The sequence below is a fragment of the Rutilus rutilus genome, assembly GCF_951802725.1.
Source record: "Rutilus rutilus genome assembly, chromosome: 20".
NCBI classification, from domain to species: Eukaryota; Metazoa; Chordata; class Actinopteri; order Cypriniformes; family Leuciscidae; genus Rutilus; species Rutilus rutilus.
Genome location: NC_140225.1, coordinates 12,455,909 through 12,473,856, shown reverse-complemented (window position 1 = coordinate 12,473,856; position 17,948 = coordinate 12,455,909). Strand labels below are relative to the sequence as shown.

General features: G+C 39.1%; 2 protein-coding genes across 4 annotated transcripts; both read right to left on the bottom strand.

The window, feature by feature from the left end:
• Window positions 1-16: 16 nt before the first annotated feature.
• Window positions 17-17,326, bottom strand: bmpr1aa (bone morphogenetic protein receptor, type IAa). 3 transcript variants are annotated; one of them, XM_084391047.1, is made up of 11 exons: window positions 17,046-17,326; window positions 5,667-5,832; window positions 5,447-5,549; window positions 5,249-5,345; window positions 4,403-4,493; window positions 3,019-3,157; window positions 2,747-2,939; window positions 2,353-2,650; window positions 2,090-2,265; window positions 1,458-1,588; window positions 17-1,285 (listed from the first exon to the last, which is right to left on the bottom strand). In XM_084391047.1, the coding sequence occupies exons 1-11, from the start codon at window positions 17,113-17,115 to the stop codon at window positions 1,160-1,162; spliced, it is 1,590 nt and encodes a 529-aa protein (XP_084247173.1). In that variant the 5' UTR covers window positions 17,116-17,326; the 3' UTR covers window positions 17-1,159. The 3 variants fall into 3 exon arrangements, with proteins under 3 accessions (XP_084247173.1, XP_084247171.1, XP_084247172.1); XM_084391045.1 differs by having other exon boundaries at window positions 2,353-2,939; window positions 17,046-17,256; XM_084391046.1 differs by having other exon boundaries at window positions 2,353-2,939; window positions 5,667-5,829; window positions 17,046-17,256.
• LOC311280188 (piggyBac transposable element-derived protein 4-like) lies at window positions 13,026-15,421 on the bottom strand (the record flags this gene model as incomplete). Its single annotated transcript, XM_084392162.1, has 2 exons — window positions 13,026-14,212; window positions 14,871-15,421. 2 exons carry the CDS (start codon window positions 15,419-15,421, stop codon window positions 13,129-13,131), a joined length of 1,635 nt encoding a protein of 544 aa, XP_084248288.1. The 3' UTR covers window positions 13,026-13,128.
• Window positions 17,327-17,948: the final 622 nt, after the last annotated feature.

Here is a 17,948-nt window from a genome sequence, read left to right as displayed (position 1 = left end):
CCAAGTGAAATATTAAGCAATGATGACAAACAGATGTTACTTAAGAGTCATACCCTTCAACTTCAGGCACCTCAAAAACATAAACAGTGTTTAAAACATGATTAATAAAATTGGCAAAGATCAAAATATCACCAAATCCTCAAAAGTTTGCACTTTAAACCAAGTCACATTCATACTGATAGCATCCTGTACCAAGAAAAAAAAAAAAAAGACCCAGCTTCTCTGAATGAAGGAAACTCAGGAATGTATCAACTGTATCACGCCAACCAGAAAGCACATATCACCCCCACAAACACTACATTGAGTATTGGCAACTCTGAAGTGGTGTTAAAGGTTGCCAAATCGCTGCTACCGGGAGATCCCACTCGACTGCAAACATCAGTGAGTATGAACGGTTTTCTAACCTAATTAAAATGAGCTGTTTTGACAGCTGGCTTACTTTTAAAAAATATGGTCAAAAAAGTGAAAGATTCAATTGAGAATGTTTTCTATTCTGAGGATGGTAAAAATGGCATGCTTTAAACATTGCAAACAATATATTGTTCATGCAACAAAATCATGAATGGCATGCATCATTTATCTTTAACCTTCTGTCGGGGTCTTGTTATTTCATAAAGAAACATTATTATCAGAGAACATGTGTAGAGAAGTAGTAGTATATAGCTGAATTAAGATTTTTAAAAGCCACACTTTAGGCTGCAAGAGGCACAGATAGTATTCCTCTAGATAGTCTACAACGGCTGTTAACTGGACGAGATTATATTGATAGTATATCGTTTTGCTGTTTTCAGTACATCTACTCCTATAATATATTTACATGTCATACATTAAATCACAGTATGCTTTACACAGATTCCATGAGAAGTCAACAGCATTTAATCCATATGGCAGGAGGTTTATCCCAGAATCTAAAGAAACATATTCAGAACAACTGAGTGTATTTTAAGGCAGTGGGGTTTACTTTATCTCTCCCAAAATCTCCAGAAGGTCCCACTCTAGTGTTTTTGTCTGTTGTTGCAATCCTCTGATCCAACTTCACAATGATACAGCTTTCACAGAAAGCAGCAAAGTCAACATGTCTGATCCAACAGAAGAAGAGAGCTTGTTTCTCCTGAAGGGGACAATGATGTCAAAAACTAAATAAAAGCCACTCTGCTGATCAGATTTTAATGTCTTGAGATTCCACCATTTTTGCCAAAGTCTTCTTGACTCGTAGGATGGTCAGGCGGGATGCAGGATTGTGGGCCCAGCATTCTGACATCAGCTTCAACATGGCCCTCGAGCACTAGGGAGACAAACTCTTCTCAGATCACGACATACATTTCTCTTCAGTTCATATTTATGACCTCAAGTTCCTATGCGAAGCTAAAAAATATTCATTAAATCTGTAAAGATTCTGCAAATATAATCTGTAAATATACTGCCATCTGCTGGTCAGATACTGCTTGCTGACTCACCTCATCACTGTTCCATCTATTGGATACGGTGGGCCGCAGTCCTTTGACACACACAACCTCTAGCATATCCTCATAAGACGGGTCTGAAGGCACCATCTCATAATATGGTAGCTGATAGTCCTCAACAATACCTAGGAAACAATCAATGAATGTATTCATGAATTCTGTAAACATCCACAACAGGAGCCGTTTTCATTTTAGACAGCAATATTTAAAAGTTGTGATGCAACGGAAGAAGTGACCGATCTTTTATTGTATTGTACATCTGAGTGAAACGAATTATCAAAAATATACTTAGATTTTTTTTAAATATACTTGGTTCAATTCATCAGTTCTGAATGTAAGCTTGCAGTTGACTGTAAGAAATGGCGGAGTTTAAGGTGACTAAATTACTAGAGAAGTCCGGCATACGTCACCAGAAAGAATCTTAAGATTTAACAATTTAATTCAAATTAAAAACATGGATGAATAGTTCCCAATAAGTTCATTAAGATGCATTTAGAAAATAGGTTGAATTTCCATTTCATTTTGACCTTAAAAGGACAAGGCTTGGATATTAAGAAACTCTTCATATAAACATTTATAAAGCAAAACAAAAGAAATTTGACTTCTATTCATTGTCTTATAAATACCTCCAGTGAGACAGCGCCGGGCCATTTCCCATATAATCAGTCCGTAGCTGTAGATGTCCGCCATGATGTAGGCCTGGAAGTGGTTCTTATTCAGAGTCTCGTCCAGGACTTCTGGAGCCATGTAGCGTCGGGTCCCCATACGTGTGCTCAGTGGGACGTCCACTTCATTTGTGTCACTGAGACAAAAAAAATTTACTTCCTCACAATGACTGAACAAACCACTTAAAACTAGCTTTTAAAATGAATGCAAAGTGACAAAGCACCTGTTGAATTTCACAGCAAGCCCGAGGTCAGCGATGCAACAGGTGCCGTTTTTCTTTATGAGGATGTTCTTGCTCTTCAGGTCTCTGTGAGCGATGGCTGGTTTTCCCTGCGTGCCGTAGATCTCTGTATGCAGGTGACACAGGCCACAGGCTGCAGAGTAGGCCAGTCTGAGCAAGGCCTGTGAGTCCAGAGTGGTGAACTTCAAATACTCATACAGAGAGCCGTTCTCATGGTAGTCTGTGATCAGGTACAGCTGCGTAGAGGCTCCAGTGCCATTAATATCAGCAGCAATGAAGCCTTCGGGTAGAATGAAGAGAATCGCGTCACATGGGAAAACATGGAATTGAGACACAATTAAAAACACTACACAATCTTGAATGACATGAAGTGTACCTAGTATGTTCTCGTGTCTCATGAGCACAGTTTGGTAGATCTCTGTCTCTCTGAACCAGCTGGCCTCCTCTCGAGTAAAGAACACTTTCACTGCTACCTTCTCCCCCCTCCATCGACCAAGCCACACCTCTCCATATCGCCCTTTTCCAATAAGACGCACTGTCTGGATCTGCTTGGCAATGGTGCGCTGGACCTGTAAAATGTGAATAAAAACTGTGAAAAAACAAGCTGTAGAAACTAAAATCCTACAGTCTGCATTTCTGATTTCTCACCAGCAGGGGGAGCCCAGAGCCACTGCCTGAGGTTTGAGACTGGTTGATGAGCTCTTTCAGAGATTCTCCTGCTGGGATAAAGGCATCATCCTGCTCCAGGTCTCTGTGGTAGCGCTGCCTCTCTGTCTGCCACTTATACCTGAGGACAGGATACAGTCAAATTTTTTTTTTACATCCATACTAGGGCTGAACGATATATCGTTATCGTATCTATATCGAGATATGAACTTTCAAGATATTACTATCGAAAAAAGCAACGATATCGACGATATAGATTTACCCTCTCCGCGCTCGCCCTGCATACAACTCTGGCAGTCACAACAAACATCAGTTTTACGAGTGCCCTTGAATGCACCGCTAAAGCCAGCGCGCGCACACTACCAGGGACGTGGGAACTATATTGTGAGAGGGGGGCGGCGTTTCCATGGTGACGCGTCATTGCTTGTCACGTGACACACCGCAGCAGCAACAGCGCTGAATGAATGATGATCTGCTTTTATGTCATTTTTCTTTTTTATTCAGAATATTCACAAATGTGTTAGCTATGGCATGAAATATTTGATATTCCGATTGTCAAATACATGCAAGTGGAAGTATATGGTTGTTTAAACACCTTTATAACGATCGCGTTAGTTGAGCTGTATGCGCGATGGGCGCCGCCGTGTTAGTTTGTGCCGCAGACGCAGTTCAGAGAATCGGATCTGTTGGATTTACAACCTCTATGTTTACAACACGTGAATTCATCCACTTCTCCCGAAATACTTAAAAGTAAGTGGCTGGTGAACTGGGAATAGAATAGAGTAAACATTGAAGTTACTTACACAATGTGTATCTGATATGAATAAAACGTGTCGAATTATAATGGAAAGGATTATTATTATTACCTCTTCCATAGACATCAGTGTGTATTTTACAAACTCTAAATGTATTTTTTTTAGTACTTACGTAGTCATATCGTATTGTATCGATATCGAGATATCTGGCATGAAAATCGAGATATGACATTTTGTCCATATCGTTCAGCCCTAATCCATACCTGACATCAGAAACCTCTTTTCTTTAAAATATCAAGACAACACTTTTTAACAGATAGTTCAGTAAACAGACACAAACAAAAGATTAATTTGTTACAAAGGCACACTTTTTCCCAGTTGTGTACCCAAGGTATAGAGACTTGCCCCTACTTGCAGTAACATAAGTGTTTGTCTTTCAACAACAACAGGCCATGATGTGGGTGGCATGTGTTTTCAAAGGTGCTGTGCAAAAACACAGCAGCGTTAAGGTTTCAGTTCAGTGATGTGGGAAAACAGGCCACAACACAAGTAGCTTTTTTTTTTGTAAGAGCTTCAGTGTGTTTGGAGCTTCAGTGCAGTGATGATCTCACCTGTAATAACAGATGACAGTGACACAGATGAGGGTGCAGAAGCACACAGACACTGAAATGAGGAAGGCCAGCCAGTGAGGGTCTTGTGGTACTGTAAAGAGATCAAGAGAAAACACGTCCATCATTAAAGCATTAGGTTAGCCAGGGCTCAATCAGCAGGCCTGTTCAGATTTTTACTTGACATGCCAACATATAAATGAGCAAATGTAATCATTTAACTGTTAATATATTTTAAAATGTAATTTATTCCTGTGATGGAAAAGCAATTTTCAGCATCACTACTCCAGTCTTCAGAGTCACATGATCCTTCAGAAATCATTCTAATATGCTGATTTGCTGCTCAAGAAACATATATTATCAATAATGTTGAAAACAGTTGTACTGCTTAATATTTCTGTGGAAAACGTGACTTTTTTGTCAGAATTCTATGATTGATTAAATAATAAAACAAAGAGATATAATTTTTTTTTCTGATTCATCAATGATCAATAAGAGCATTTATTTGAAATTGAAATCTTTTGTAACATTTTGATTGTCTTTTTGATCAATTTATTACAACCTTGCTGAACAAAAGTATTAATGTCTTAAAAAAAAACATACTGACTTCAAACATTTGAACAGTAGTGTTCAAACAATTTTGATGCAAAATTGTCACACGATGTAAAACATTTTTATTTGATAAATGATTTTGATGCTTAGTTATTCTGACAATTTTCACTGCAATCTATTTAAGCTAGCTAGATAATGTTACCCCACTAAAAGGTTTAAATCAACAATCTGTAATCCTTCACAGAAAATAACCTTACAATGCCATACAACTGCCAGGCAGATAGTACTGAAGCTTACCCGAGTCTCGAGGCGGTAACTCTGGCTTTAGGTCTCGGTTACAAAAGTCAAACTGGCAGCACTCGATGGTTCGACGTGGCTGTGCAAACTGCGAATCCTGTGAAAAATCCATTTCTCAAGTGAGTAAAACTTACAAAGTCTGATATTTAATCATGCAAGTCAAAGAGCAAGACGCTTAAGAGGCACAACTTTCCTTACCTTGCATTGAAAGTGAGAGCCTTCATATTTCATACAGCCTGAGCTTAAGATCCCCACTCCATTTTCATCTTCTTCAATGATGGCGAAGCACTGACCATTTGTCCTGTTGAGTTTCAAAGAAAACGTAAAAAATTTTTTGAATGCATATAAACAAAGCACAAACATATAATCACATTAAACAATGATCACTTAAAACGGTGCCACAGCCTGTGACACTTACTCGCAGGTGTTGTTCTTGGCGTCATCAGGGCAGTGACCTAAGCAGTGGCAGCTAAGGAAGCGGGCAGCATCTTCTGGTGCCACAGTAGAATCATCCCCGGGCCTTCTGGAGTCTGAGCCAGGCTTCACTCCAGTGCCCTGCAGCACGTGGTCAGGGTTCTGCCCTGCTGTAAGTGACAAGACACAATCAATGACAAGCTAGGTGCATAGACACACAAAACAAAAAGCATTTATACCACTCTTTCTGCATTATCTGTAATGCAGAGTACTCAATTCAGTAGACTGTTCTGGCTGATAGAACCCTCATTTTGTGAGTAATGTGGCTGTTCATGTAAACAGTCAAAGGCACATGCTGTTAATTCAAACACAGGTCATTTAATATTTACTTGAATAATAAATGTTGAAGAAATATTTAATTCAAACTACAAACTTTGGTCTACATAATACTGGTTTAATTTTAATAGCACATTAGTCTTTGGTATAGTACTGAATTTTAGGCTAATTGATAATCATTAAAATATTGATTACTGAAATGTCTGTGTTTTGACAATCCTCAATAAGGCCAGCATGTCCTACATTTATTATTTCTCCCCCTCTGTATTTGTGACAGCAAACCTGCTCCTGTTCAAATCCAAACCAACTGGCATACATCCAGATCACCACGTCCCTTTCTGTTTCACACCCTCACAAACATTTATTTTTCATACCTTTCTATCTGAATTTCAGTTGAAATAAAGGCCTCTGAGACATGTTTCTACTGATCTCCCAGTGTCTTCTTATCCTGTCACAGTGCACGAGTATGAACTGCTGTAGCTTTCTGTTGAGCATGACTCCATTGCAGATGTTCCAGTCTAGACTTGTCGGTAAAACAGCTAATCACTCACAAAGCAGCAGTTTGAGAGATTGGGCGGCAGGGTGACACGGCGCTCGCTTTATCAGCTGCATTCCATCCTCAGATCCCATTACGAGTCTGTCTTGTACAGCCTCTCCGTGTGCTGCCTATCTTACAATTAGACTGGACTCTCCTCTTGGACTAATTCTATTAGGACTCAGTGATTAAATAGAGAGCTGGGCAAGATAAAGGAGCTTCTGATCTTCAATTCACTGCATAATTCAATGGATCGCCTACTATGTACATGCACTGAAAATGTGATTGATGAGTACACCAAACTCAATATAAACAGCATGAACCCAACAGAATAGGCAGTCTGTAGGAAATGCTACTCGAAATATGGTACAATGAAGAACACTTACTTTTCCTAGCCTGTTTAAGCATATCACGGCAGCGTTTGCTGCGCCACTGTTGAATCTACAGTGCCACGGCAAAAGAAAACATATTTAGCTCTTAGTTTGATTAAATGTAGCAAGTTAAAAGGGTCGGAAACTGCATCCTTTTACTGCGTTGTCTTTGCTGGCAGCATGCAATAATAAACAGACATCACTGATATCAAATTCACAAACGTTTACTTTTAATGAATCGGTGACTCCCAAGATATCTATTTGAATCACTTTTTTTAATCAGTTTGAAACACTTTACCAAGCTGTGGGTACTGTGCACCCAAACAAAAAGGAAAGAAAATTTGATCATTTACTCAAACCTAAATTATTTTCTTTCTTCTGTGGAATATGAAAGAAGATATTTTGAACAAAAGTCTTCCTGTTTTTTTCCCATACAATAAAAGTCTGTGGGGATTTGGAAATTAATTATATGGACAAAAAACAATGAGATATCCTCTAAACATCAGCTTTTACATTCTCCAGAAGAAAGATATTTACTCCAGTATTAACTAGGGGTGTAACGGTTTTCTGTAAAAAAAAAAAAAAAAAAAAAATTCTAACCGTACCATTCTCCACTCACGGTTCGGCACACACTTATCTTAAATGTGACGACGCAACTATAATATGGTTTGTTGAAAATAACGCTTAAAACAGACAGGCAGATGGATTTGCATTCTGGCTTCCCAATACATTACGACAGTGATGATCAAAAAGGTGGACAAAACAGTCACTCTTTGTAAACTTTGTTCAATGCGAGTGCTGTATGCTCGAACACGACCAGTTATTTACGCTGTCATCACCCAAGTGTTGATAGCGCGTGAGCGCAGGCGAGATCTGAACAGCACACATTGTTATCTGTGTTTAAACTAAACTTATTTAAGCTTTCCCAATTTAAACGTTCAAGCGCAAGAAGACACATTAAGGGGTCAAAGACAGAATGCTTGACAGCAGGAAACATTAGCAAGACAGTCGATCACAACACAAACAAGGGTGCTGGAAAAACACCCTGAGAAAACAGAGCTGGTGGAGGCAGTGCAGTTAAAAGTCCAGATAAAGCTTGTGAAGCTGCTAGACGCTGCCTTTGATACGCTCAGGATGACACGATTCTAGACCGCAAACTAAATGACGCATTCAGTCTCTCAAGTGCTCTCGTTCAGGGTGCGGACAGACTCCATAACTTACTTTCTTACTTAGATCAAACACACCGTCTCATGTTACTATACTAAACTATAAAAATCAACTCTTAAAGAGAATTATTAGTCTAGTCTATTAGTCTAGACTTAATCTCATTCAACTGCTCGCAAGGGATTTCAATGAGGTCATTTCTGTAATTGAGTTACGCATAAAGCATATGTAAGAGGTTGTGTGGCCTTGAGCCCAGGCTAAGGGAGACAGTCCCCCTTTATGAAGACAGACCCTGATGCACAGGGCCAGCATGAAAATTTCGCATTAGGAGAAGGCTGGACAATGATGATCAAATGGGCAAAGTCCCAAAGAGAAACCCTGGGGATCTCTTCTCCATCACACTTTACTCCTTTTTTCCCTCTATTCTCTACTCAGGGTCAGTGATTGAGGAAAGACTTTTGGATTGAAGAATCTGGTTTTCACTCCAACTGTATAAAAATCTATGGGAGTGGCAGAAAGTGTAACTTGCAACAATGTTAGGATTTCAAAACTTTTCAACTAAAAGATGTAAAAAAAAAAAAAGATGTAAAGTACTCTTCTTGACTGCCACTGCTGGACTATGACTGGTTGTGGGCGATGATTGATGTGTCAGGGGCCCAGAAGAGCCTCCACATTCACATGTGTGCCTAATTCTGCCACTGGTTACAGTGGAGTCTGAGGTCTGGCACAGCATTCCCCCATAATGAGACTCTAGCAGATACACACCATTACACTCTCTCTCTCTCTCTAGTAGATTTGAGTCTACAGTAAAGTTGAAGGGAAATGGTATAATTCAGAGTAATTCACTGTTTCACTGACAAGACTATATCACATTTAACATTAATTGTTTATGTTCAAGGTTTATGTTTAGGTTTAAGGAGCAGAAACCTTCATCTGGAAGTAATGAAGACTAACGTCAATTAAAATCGAATTGAATTAAGTCGATATAGTGGAGTCAATTGTCAATGTGTCATTTCTGGGGCAAATGTACATACATTTACATTTAATGCGTTCACTTCAGGGAAAGCAAGTGAAATGCTTGCCTGCATTTAAAACACATTTTCTTCTCCCCTAGGAGGAGTGCTAACCCCATTCACTGGGGGGGTGGGAGTGGGTGAGGGGATGCGACGACACATTGCACTGTGGAGGCAACTGAGGGCTTTCAGTCGCCAATGTCACCTCTCTCTTTCTTGAAGATTATGTTTCAGAGGTGCAGACTCCTACCTGAAATTACATCTCAGGGGTGCATCTGATGAGCAAGGTAAAAAAGATGTACCATAGAGGTATTTAACTAGCTGTTACACAACTCTAACACTGGGAGAAACAACAGCGCATTGAGAAGTCAAATGTCCTCGCCTTCATGCTGCATCTCTGGTTTCAACAATCTCCTGTTTTTCTGCTGCATCTGTACAAAAATACCCCGACAAGGACACTGATGTTAGATATAATATGAACTCTAAAGGAAAACTGAGCTGTTTGAAAATCTGACTACTGGGCATGTTACAAGACTTCTTCCCTTTCTCTAAACTTATTTATCAGAATCAAATAAAAGACAGCACCGAAAAGGCCATTAAAAATACAGATTTAATCTGCAGTGGCAAGTGTTGAATCTAAGTCTGGATTAAATGATTTATTTGCTCTGCATCCGGATGAATATTGTTGCTGTTATAGCGCTTGAATTTTGGCGTGGGATTAGTGTTGTCACGATTCCAAAATTATGACGATACGATACCAGACAAAAATACCTCGATACTGATACTGAATCGATACCTCGAGGAAAAAAACGAAAACAGTAAAAGTAATTGAAAAACATGACCGAACTTACAATTCATTATTTCATAAATTAATTAAAAAAAACTTAAAACTCAATTGACCAGCATGTTCCTGCCCTGCTTTTTGACCATTCCCTCTCCTTTATTAAATAAAATTATAATAATTACATGCCAGTGTGTACGTCCTTACAGAGATGTTTGCAAAATTGACATAATTATCAATCATGTTAACATTCGCTAACCTTTCACCAAAATCTGTAAAAAAAAAAAAAAAAGGTAAAAAATAAATAAATAATAATTTAATATTTATTTAGTTTAATTTTATAATTACAAAATAGATCATTAATTTTATTTTATATTTGTTATTAAAAATAAGCAAAAAAGAAAATTACAAACATTAAAAATATCTATATTGCAGTTTTTCCCCATGGAATCGATGCCGAAATTGTGGCCAGTGAAAATGCTGAGTGACTAGTAACTTTGGAAAACCACAAGCCACAGTGAACAAAAAAAGTTAAAGTCAAGTCCTGTACGCATCTAATATATAAATAATAAATAAAAGCTTAATTTGTTAATTCAAAAATGTAGGTGAATTAAAAAAAAAACCTAGATTAATAAATTAATTTAAAAAAAATTATGAACTGCTCAAGTTTTTTAGTCAGTGTGGAACAGCAAGGAAGCCATTCGTAATATCTAAAATCTGAGCACACTTATTAGGGGCTTAAATCTGAAGATCAACAACACAAAAGGGTCAAAGTATTTCCGGAGAACACAGAGTGTTTGGAATAGTTCATACCCACTAGCAATTGTGACGGTGCTATAGAGGAAATTGTTAATGTGCTAAAAAAGGAAGAGAGAGCAGCAACAATCACTTCAACAGCTTCCTTTAGTGGGGGGCCTCTGAGAGGCTCATGGTTCAGGAGTGAGTCACGATGGAAAAGATGTCTTTTGAACTCCCTGGCATGACTAAACACACATCAGAGATATCAGACAGTGTTCTAAACCTCAGCACAAACTATTGTCTGACAGACATTCAGTTAAAGTATGTTAACATAAACAATGTGACCTAAAATATAAAGCTGTAGGCAAGTTTCAACTCAAACTTTTTTTCCCCTGTGCCCTAAAGCGGCTTTCCGAGCAATCGGCTATTGCTGTTTGCCTTCACAGCTCATTGACTGTCCACAGGCAACCATCACAGCAGCCTCTGCAGAGTTCACTGGGAAAACCGTTTAGTTTGACTCGGGGAGGGCGTTTTCATTAAACAAAGGTATCGGTTTTCTTTGAAATCAGTAAACATCACGTTATTAAGCATATGGAAACGTTTAGATGAGCACTTATGATTCCTGCCCTGCTGAACAGCAATCAACCAACCCCAACCCCCAGTGTGCCTCAGCTAGTACCTTTAAGAAAGAGAAGGATTTCCCCCTGGACCTACTCTAACCACAAAAACAGCCATCTATACCTCATTACATTCAAATGAAAATATAACAATTTATTAATTTACAACATTACATTGTATTGAACTTTATTTGATAAAAAGTAATGCAGAGTTCACAGTATAGAACAAATCATTGCATTCTTGTTTTTTGTTTAATTAAGTGCTATCTGTGGTATTAAATTACCTGTGGCACAAGAATGCGGTTGAATCGCCGGCATTCTTGTAAAACTGTGAGATACTTTTGATTATTATATGAAATTTTACATTTTACTCCACAACAGTTTCACATTGTCTTCAATTAAACATCCTTAAATGTTTGAGCTTTCAGTATGGCAGTGGTTCCCAAACATTTTAGAGTGACGTACCCCCTGAGGTTTTTAACATCCTCCTGCGTACCCCCATTTACACCTTTTGCATTAAGGGACCATATTTGTCCCCTTAAATTGATTTTCAGATGCATTTTTCACCTTTAAAAAGGAAAATTCCATTAATTGAATTAATATTATAATAAACAATGCAATAAATGAAACTAAATCAATCATTTCAATCAAATTAAATCAGTAGGGAAGAGTCACGATTTAATTATAGAAAATTGAATAGGTTGTGCGATTATTGTCTAAAAAAAATCCCCATGTTTTCGCTGCTGATGCGGTGGTGACGCGTTCTTGTAACCAGAGGGTGGTGCTGCCAATATCACACCTAAAAGCTATCAATCAAATCTCAGACAACAGAACACATTGCCTCATTCCAGAGCATGTGAGCGAAGTGGTAATATTTCATCCAGAGCAGAGAGCGCTCAAGTGCACACATAAAGCTTGCCACAAAAAAATTGGCAAAAGTAATGATTATGAATATGTCAAATATAGCAAGGAGACATTTTTAATTGTTTATTAACCCATTAAGGCCTAAAACGCCTGCTAAAAAAGGCCTTTTTATGCCTAAGTACCTTTCTGTAAACCCCCTCCCAAAACCTAAGGGTTTCCAGAAATATTTGTCAAATTTGTCAAAGCCTACTAAAATCTTAATTTCTCAGGCTCTATAGCAGATAAAAACATGGAATAAAAAGCATTTGAGAGCTTACTTCTTTGGCTTTCAACTTGACTGACTTGCTTGGCCATAATCTTAAACTGAATTTTTTTTAAAATCTATAAACAACAAAAACATCAAGAATATTTTGAAAATCAGTACAGATCCGTTTTTATTTCATTATTTCATACTTTTGAGGTACCAAAGTAACAAGTGAACATCACTGATACAAAGTTATAGAAAAAAACCCAAAACAAAACAGAGGGTTACTTCTTCTTTACATAACAATTTAAATATTAATTTATGTAAAAAAAATTTAAATTTGTATATAAAAGCGTTAGAGAAACCATAGCACTAAGAAACCATATTCATAACTTGGTGGTGAGTGTACAGATCAACAGAACAGTACAGTCTCAACTCATACATTCAGCTCAACACAACTCATCATTCACTGTCAAATGCTGCGGTAATGCTTTCCGAAGCACTGCATGTACAGTGGCACATTGCACTGTCTGCAGCCATTATTTAATACTTTTGAGGTACCAAAGTGACAAGTGAACATCACTGATACAAAGTTATAGAAAAAACCCAAAACAAAACAGAGGGTTACTTCTTCTTTACATAACAATTTCAATAATTTATGTTAATTTTGTTAAAATTTGTATATAAAAGCGTTAGAGAAACCATAGCACTAAGAAACCATATTCATAAATTGGTGGTGAGTGTACAGATCAACAGAACAGTACAGTCTCAACTCATACATTCAGCTCAACACAACTCATCGGTCACTGTCGAGTGCTGCGGTAATGCTTTCCAAAGCACTGAATGTGCAGTGGCACATTGCACTGTCTGCAGCCATACACTGTTGCACCAGGACGGGCCTCACTCTTCGACAGTGAACATTCCCTGCAGATCTTTCTCTTGTCGAAGATTTTTTCACAGTCGTGCTCGGCTGAGGCTGCCACAGGTGCTGCGGCGCACTGAGGAGCACTCTTTGCTGTCACAGGGGTGACAAGTTCCTGTGCAAGGTCCTCCTGCCACTCTTTGTAGCCACCCTTGTAGGCTCCAGCACTCCTTGCAGCAATGTAAGAATTGTAGCAGCTGACCGAAAGGAAAAAGAAAAAGAGCCTCCGCCACCATTTCTTGGACCGATGCTGAAACTGATAGTAGCTTGTCATCTGATCCAGTAGATCGACCCCCTTCATGTGTTTCTGATAATCAGAAAGGCACGCTGGCACTGTGACCTCTGTCTGGATGTCTCCCTGTCTTCTCCTGACAGTCCCTTCTGCCATGGGCTCGTGGTAATTTGACAGTACCAGAACGACCTTTGTATCTCGCCAAGCACAGAAGGTCAGGTCATCCTTCTGAGACACTTGGTACTGATGCTTATCCATGGCAGGCGGTTTTGGGGGGATTCCCTTTCTGTTTGATCGAACGGTGCCACACGCATACAGACCATGAGCCTTCAGATCTTCAAAAAGCGGCACCCCGGAATAAAAGTTATCCATAAAAATGGAGAGATGGGACCCAATGTATGGTCTAGCCAGATCCATCACAACGCGGTGCGCAAGGCCCTTCTCGCTACTCCCCCCCTCACGTCCGGTGTAGACCTGGAAGTTTGATACATACCCGGTGGAGCTTTCAGCCATAACCCACACCTTGATGCCCCACTTGGTGGGTTTGAGAGGAAGATATTGCCGGAAAGCGAGTCTCCCCTTGAATTTCACCATACTTTCATCCACACTGACAAAGCCATCCACTTCGTACAGTTCCTGGAATCGATCTTTCAGGTAGTCAAGGTACCATCTGACTTTCCAGAGCTTGTCAGAGCGGTTCACATCTTTGCTGTTGTCTTGTAAGTGGAGATACCTGAAAATGCACATAGCAAGTTGGATAGTGAATGACACATTATTGTTGGTGTTATTATTATCATGAGCTTTCATTGTCATGTGTTTGTATAATTACACTTTATCAGTAATCATCAGACATCATAATTATTACTGTCATCCATCATAAGCTAGCATTGTCTATTGCATCCTATTTATTTTGTATTATTGTTATCCATAATCATTATCAATCATCATCTTTAGACATTTATTCATTAATTGTCATTAGTATCAGCATCAAATTATAACACACACACACACACACACACACACACACACACACACACACACACACACACACACAGACAGACAGACATACACACTCTCACTCATACACATACACACAGACAGACAGACACACACACACACACACACACACACACACACACACACACACACTCACACACACACACTCATAAGCTAGCATTGTCTATTGCATAATATTTATTTTGTATTGTTATCCATAATCATCAATTATCAATCATCATCTTTAGACATTTATTCATTTATTGTCATTAGTATCAGCATCAAATTATAACTCACACAGACACATATACACACACACACACTCACACAGACACAGACACACACACACACACACACACACACACAGTATGTGTGTATTGTTATTATTAGCCTACCTCCAGATGATGGCAAATCTGTCCCTTGAAATGGCTTGGGGGATGGTCGTTCGAAAAAGCCACTTTTTTTGACGCCAGAAATCTCTACGTGATGGCAGGTCAAGGATCCCCATGGCAAGACACAGTCCAATGACAGTCTTCATTTCAACAATTGTGACCGGTACCCACTTGCTGTTTGATGGAGTTGCGCTCCGTGATTGTTCAGCATAAAGATTTGTTTCTGTTACAAGTCGCATCCACAACTCCTCCGTGAAAACACGGGAGAATACCTGTATTGGTGTAACAACATCTGGAAGCTCTATCTTGACGCCTGGTTCGCGGTTATACGGGATCTTCTCACGAGAGTGAAAGTTGTCGGTCTTCCATTCTTCTTGGAAGCCAACGAAGTCGCGCATATCCTCCTCTTCCTCTCGAAACATCGCTAAGAGCCACTGCTCTCTAACTACGCGATCGGCTGGTACATCTAAATCATCTGGGGTATCATTTGAATCTTGTCCTGTGTCATCCTCCATAACTTCATCAATATCACTTCCATCACTTGAGTCAGCCATGACGGATCGCTAGCACGGTGTTTAAAAATGCCGCGAAAACAGTAAAGAGGGTAAAATAAAACTTACTGTATGTGTAGGCTTATTTCGACCAATCACAAAGCATTTTACTAGTCACATGAGTTTAAAAAAAATCCCTAAGCATATCTGTCACTCACCCCAAGAATATTTAAGCCAATTACAGTGCATATAATTGGCCATGTGCCTTGAAAAAGACGACACCGCTCAAAATGACGCAGGCGCGTTTGCCGGGCTTAATGGTGACTACGCATAGATGCGTGATCCGGTCTTAAAGGTAAACACACACAGATGTGTGATCCGGTTTAAATGGGTTAATAAACTAGTGTTTTTTTGTGTCAGTGTCGGCTGCAAAGATGAAGTTGACAATGCTGACTCGCCATCTTCGCAGTAGTGAACGCGCCTATAGAAATGTACATTTCATACGGATTACATAAGCAGAGAGTTTCTTTTCGTTTTAAATTGTTTTGTTTAAAAGTAGACATTTCTAGCTTTCTATAGATATATTTCTGTGTCTGTGAGACAAGTAGCCTATACGCTGAGTTTTGGTTCATTTATGAGACGAGCTACAGTTCACGTGCAATGCAATCGCACCGGCGCCTCCATGTCCTGATTATATTGCCAGCTATATTTGCTTCTTATTTATTAAATCCAGGCAATTGGCTGACGAAACACTGATTAAAATTAAGATACAATTTATTCAAAACAAAATTCACTTTAAAGAAAGACTTTCTACAAAACAAAACTTAATGAAGTGATCAAAATCATGTCTGAGCCACTCCATATGTCTCTCGATTGTGCATCTTATGATCCTATCTTACTCATGCTGTTCACTTTTCATATAATCAACAAAGATGAAGAAAAAAAAAATAATACATTATATTATTTAAACAAATATGAAACTAAATACATACAGTACTACAGAGAAATTTCATGTCGGAGCGGAGTTTGCTGGCATAGAGCGGAATATTTTGCTCACATGCTCTGGTGTGTAGCCATACATGCATGTGTGCGTGCGTGCATGAATGCATGTGGGGGAGGAGTGTGATTTTCGAACAATAATCGATTAATTCCCAGCGATCTTTGAATATTATTTTTGCTTGAAATGCCCATCCCTAGTAGCAACAAAAGCCATCTTTGCACTACAGTGGCACAAGCCACATCTAGATATATTTACACATGGTTTGATGGTTTAAGGTGAGGCAGAATTTAATGAATGTCAAAATTCAGCAATTTTTTCACGTACCACGTCTGTCACCTCACATACCCGTTTGGGAACCACTGCAGTATGGTGAAGAACTGAGTGAAGACCTTTGAGTTAATGTGTGAATATGATGAGTATTTGATAAGTTCACCCATTCAGAATTAAATATTAAAATGCTTGTGAGTTGAGCTTTCACAGTAGCTCTAGAGCTAGCGTTCATGAGTGTTTATATATAACAAGCTGAACAGCTCAAACGATGGAGTTTGCGTAGAGAAGGTGCAAATAGTTAGACAAACTCCAAGCAGCACATCTGAATACCTATTATACATTTAGGACTAGGCATGAGTATGAATATAAGCTAACGCTACTGTGAATGTAATATGAAAGGAAGGAAAACACCCTTACCTCCAGCGCAGAGTCTGAGAAGAAGGTAGACTTCAACCAAAACCACAGTGACGGACAAAAGCTGAGCCATTGTCAAACAGCCTTGTCGTAACCTTTGGGGTAAGGATGAGATCAGTGATGACGGCTGCTTATGCTCCTAAAATCCCAGTGAATACTAACATACAGGTGGAGCAATCAAAGTTATGGTTCAAGGGACAGAAGAGATGCAGTGGATAAGAGGAAGAGGTAGGATGACAATGGCACTAGAAACTCAAAGGTCCCTTCTCACGGGGTCCACGGCACTAGAATGACAAAAAAAAGACAAAGCACATATGATGAGCAGATCATACCAGTCTCAGTGTGTCATGTCTACAAACACAAAGTCCAAAAATTACTTTGCTAACTAGCATTTCCTTTGGTCTGTAATGTAATCATGTGAATAATGTAATCATGTGAACTAATTTATGATCTATATATTTATGACCTTTTTGTAATGAAGTGTAACATAATAGAAGAAAATATTTCTGTATTTCCTAGACCCACCACCACAAATACCTTTGGACATATCTAGAGAATAATAAACCCCCAAATGCAGACTCCACGTTTGCTTAGGCAATGTTGTAATTTTTCTTGGAGGCAGTGAACATCATTGCCCCCTTGTTTTTTCTGGGCTTGACCCCTCAACCCGTCAGGCCGGCGCTACTCTTGAATGCTGAAACATGCCCAAATAATTTGATGAAGGATGTTCCGCAATTACCCCGTTGGCCCCTTCCAGCGTTAATAACGTGATGTGTCTGTTCCCTTGTAGGGCTGTGCATCTCACTGCAATTAGTGGCCTTCAGTGAAGTCTGTGCTGAGGGGGGGACAAATTAGTGGCAGAGTGGGCCGGTGTCTGTCACTTCTGATTTGCCCAAGGGGGACAAA

What these genes read in the sequence shown, in the direction of transcription:
- bmpr1aa (XM_084391045.1), bottom strand. Translation starts at nt 17,115, where the DNA reads ATGGCTCAGCTTTTGTCCGTCACTGTGGTTTTGGTTGAAGTCTACCTT. An exon ending in GTTACCGCCTCGAGACTCGG is followed by an intron (nt 4,494 to 5,248) that starts GTAAGCTTCAGT and finishes ATCTCTTTACAG; the next exon opens with TACCACAAGACCCTCACTGG. An exon ending in CTTGCTGTGAAATTCAACAG is followed by an intron (nt 2,266 to 2,352) that starts GTGCTTTGTCAC and finishes TTTTTGTCTCAG; the next exon opens with TGACACAAATGAAGTGGACG.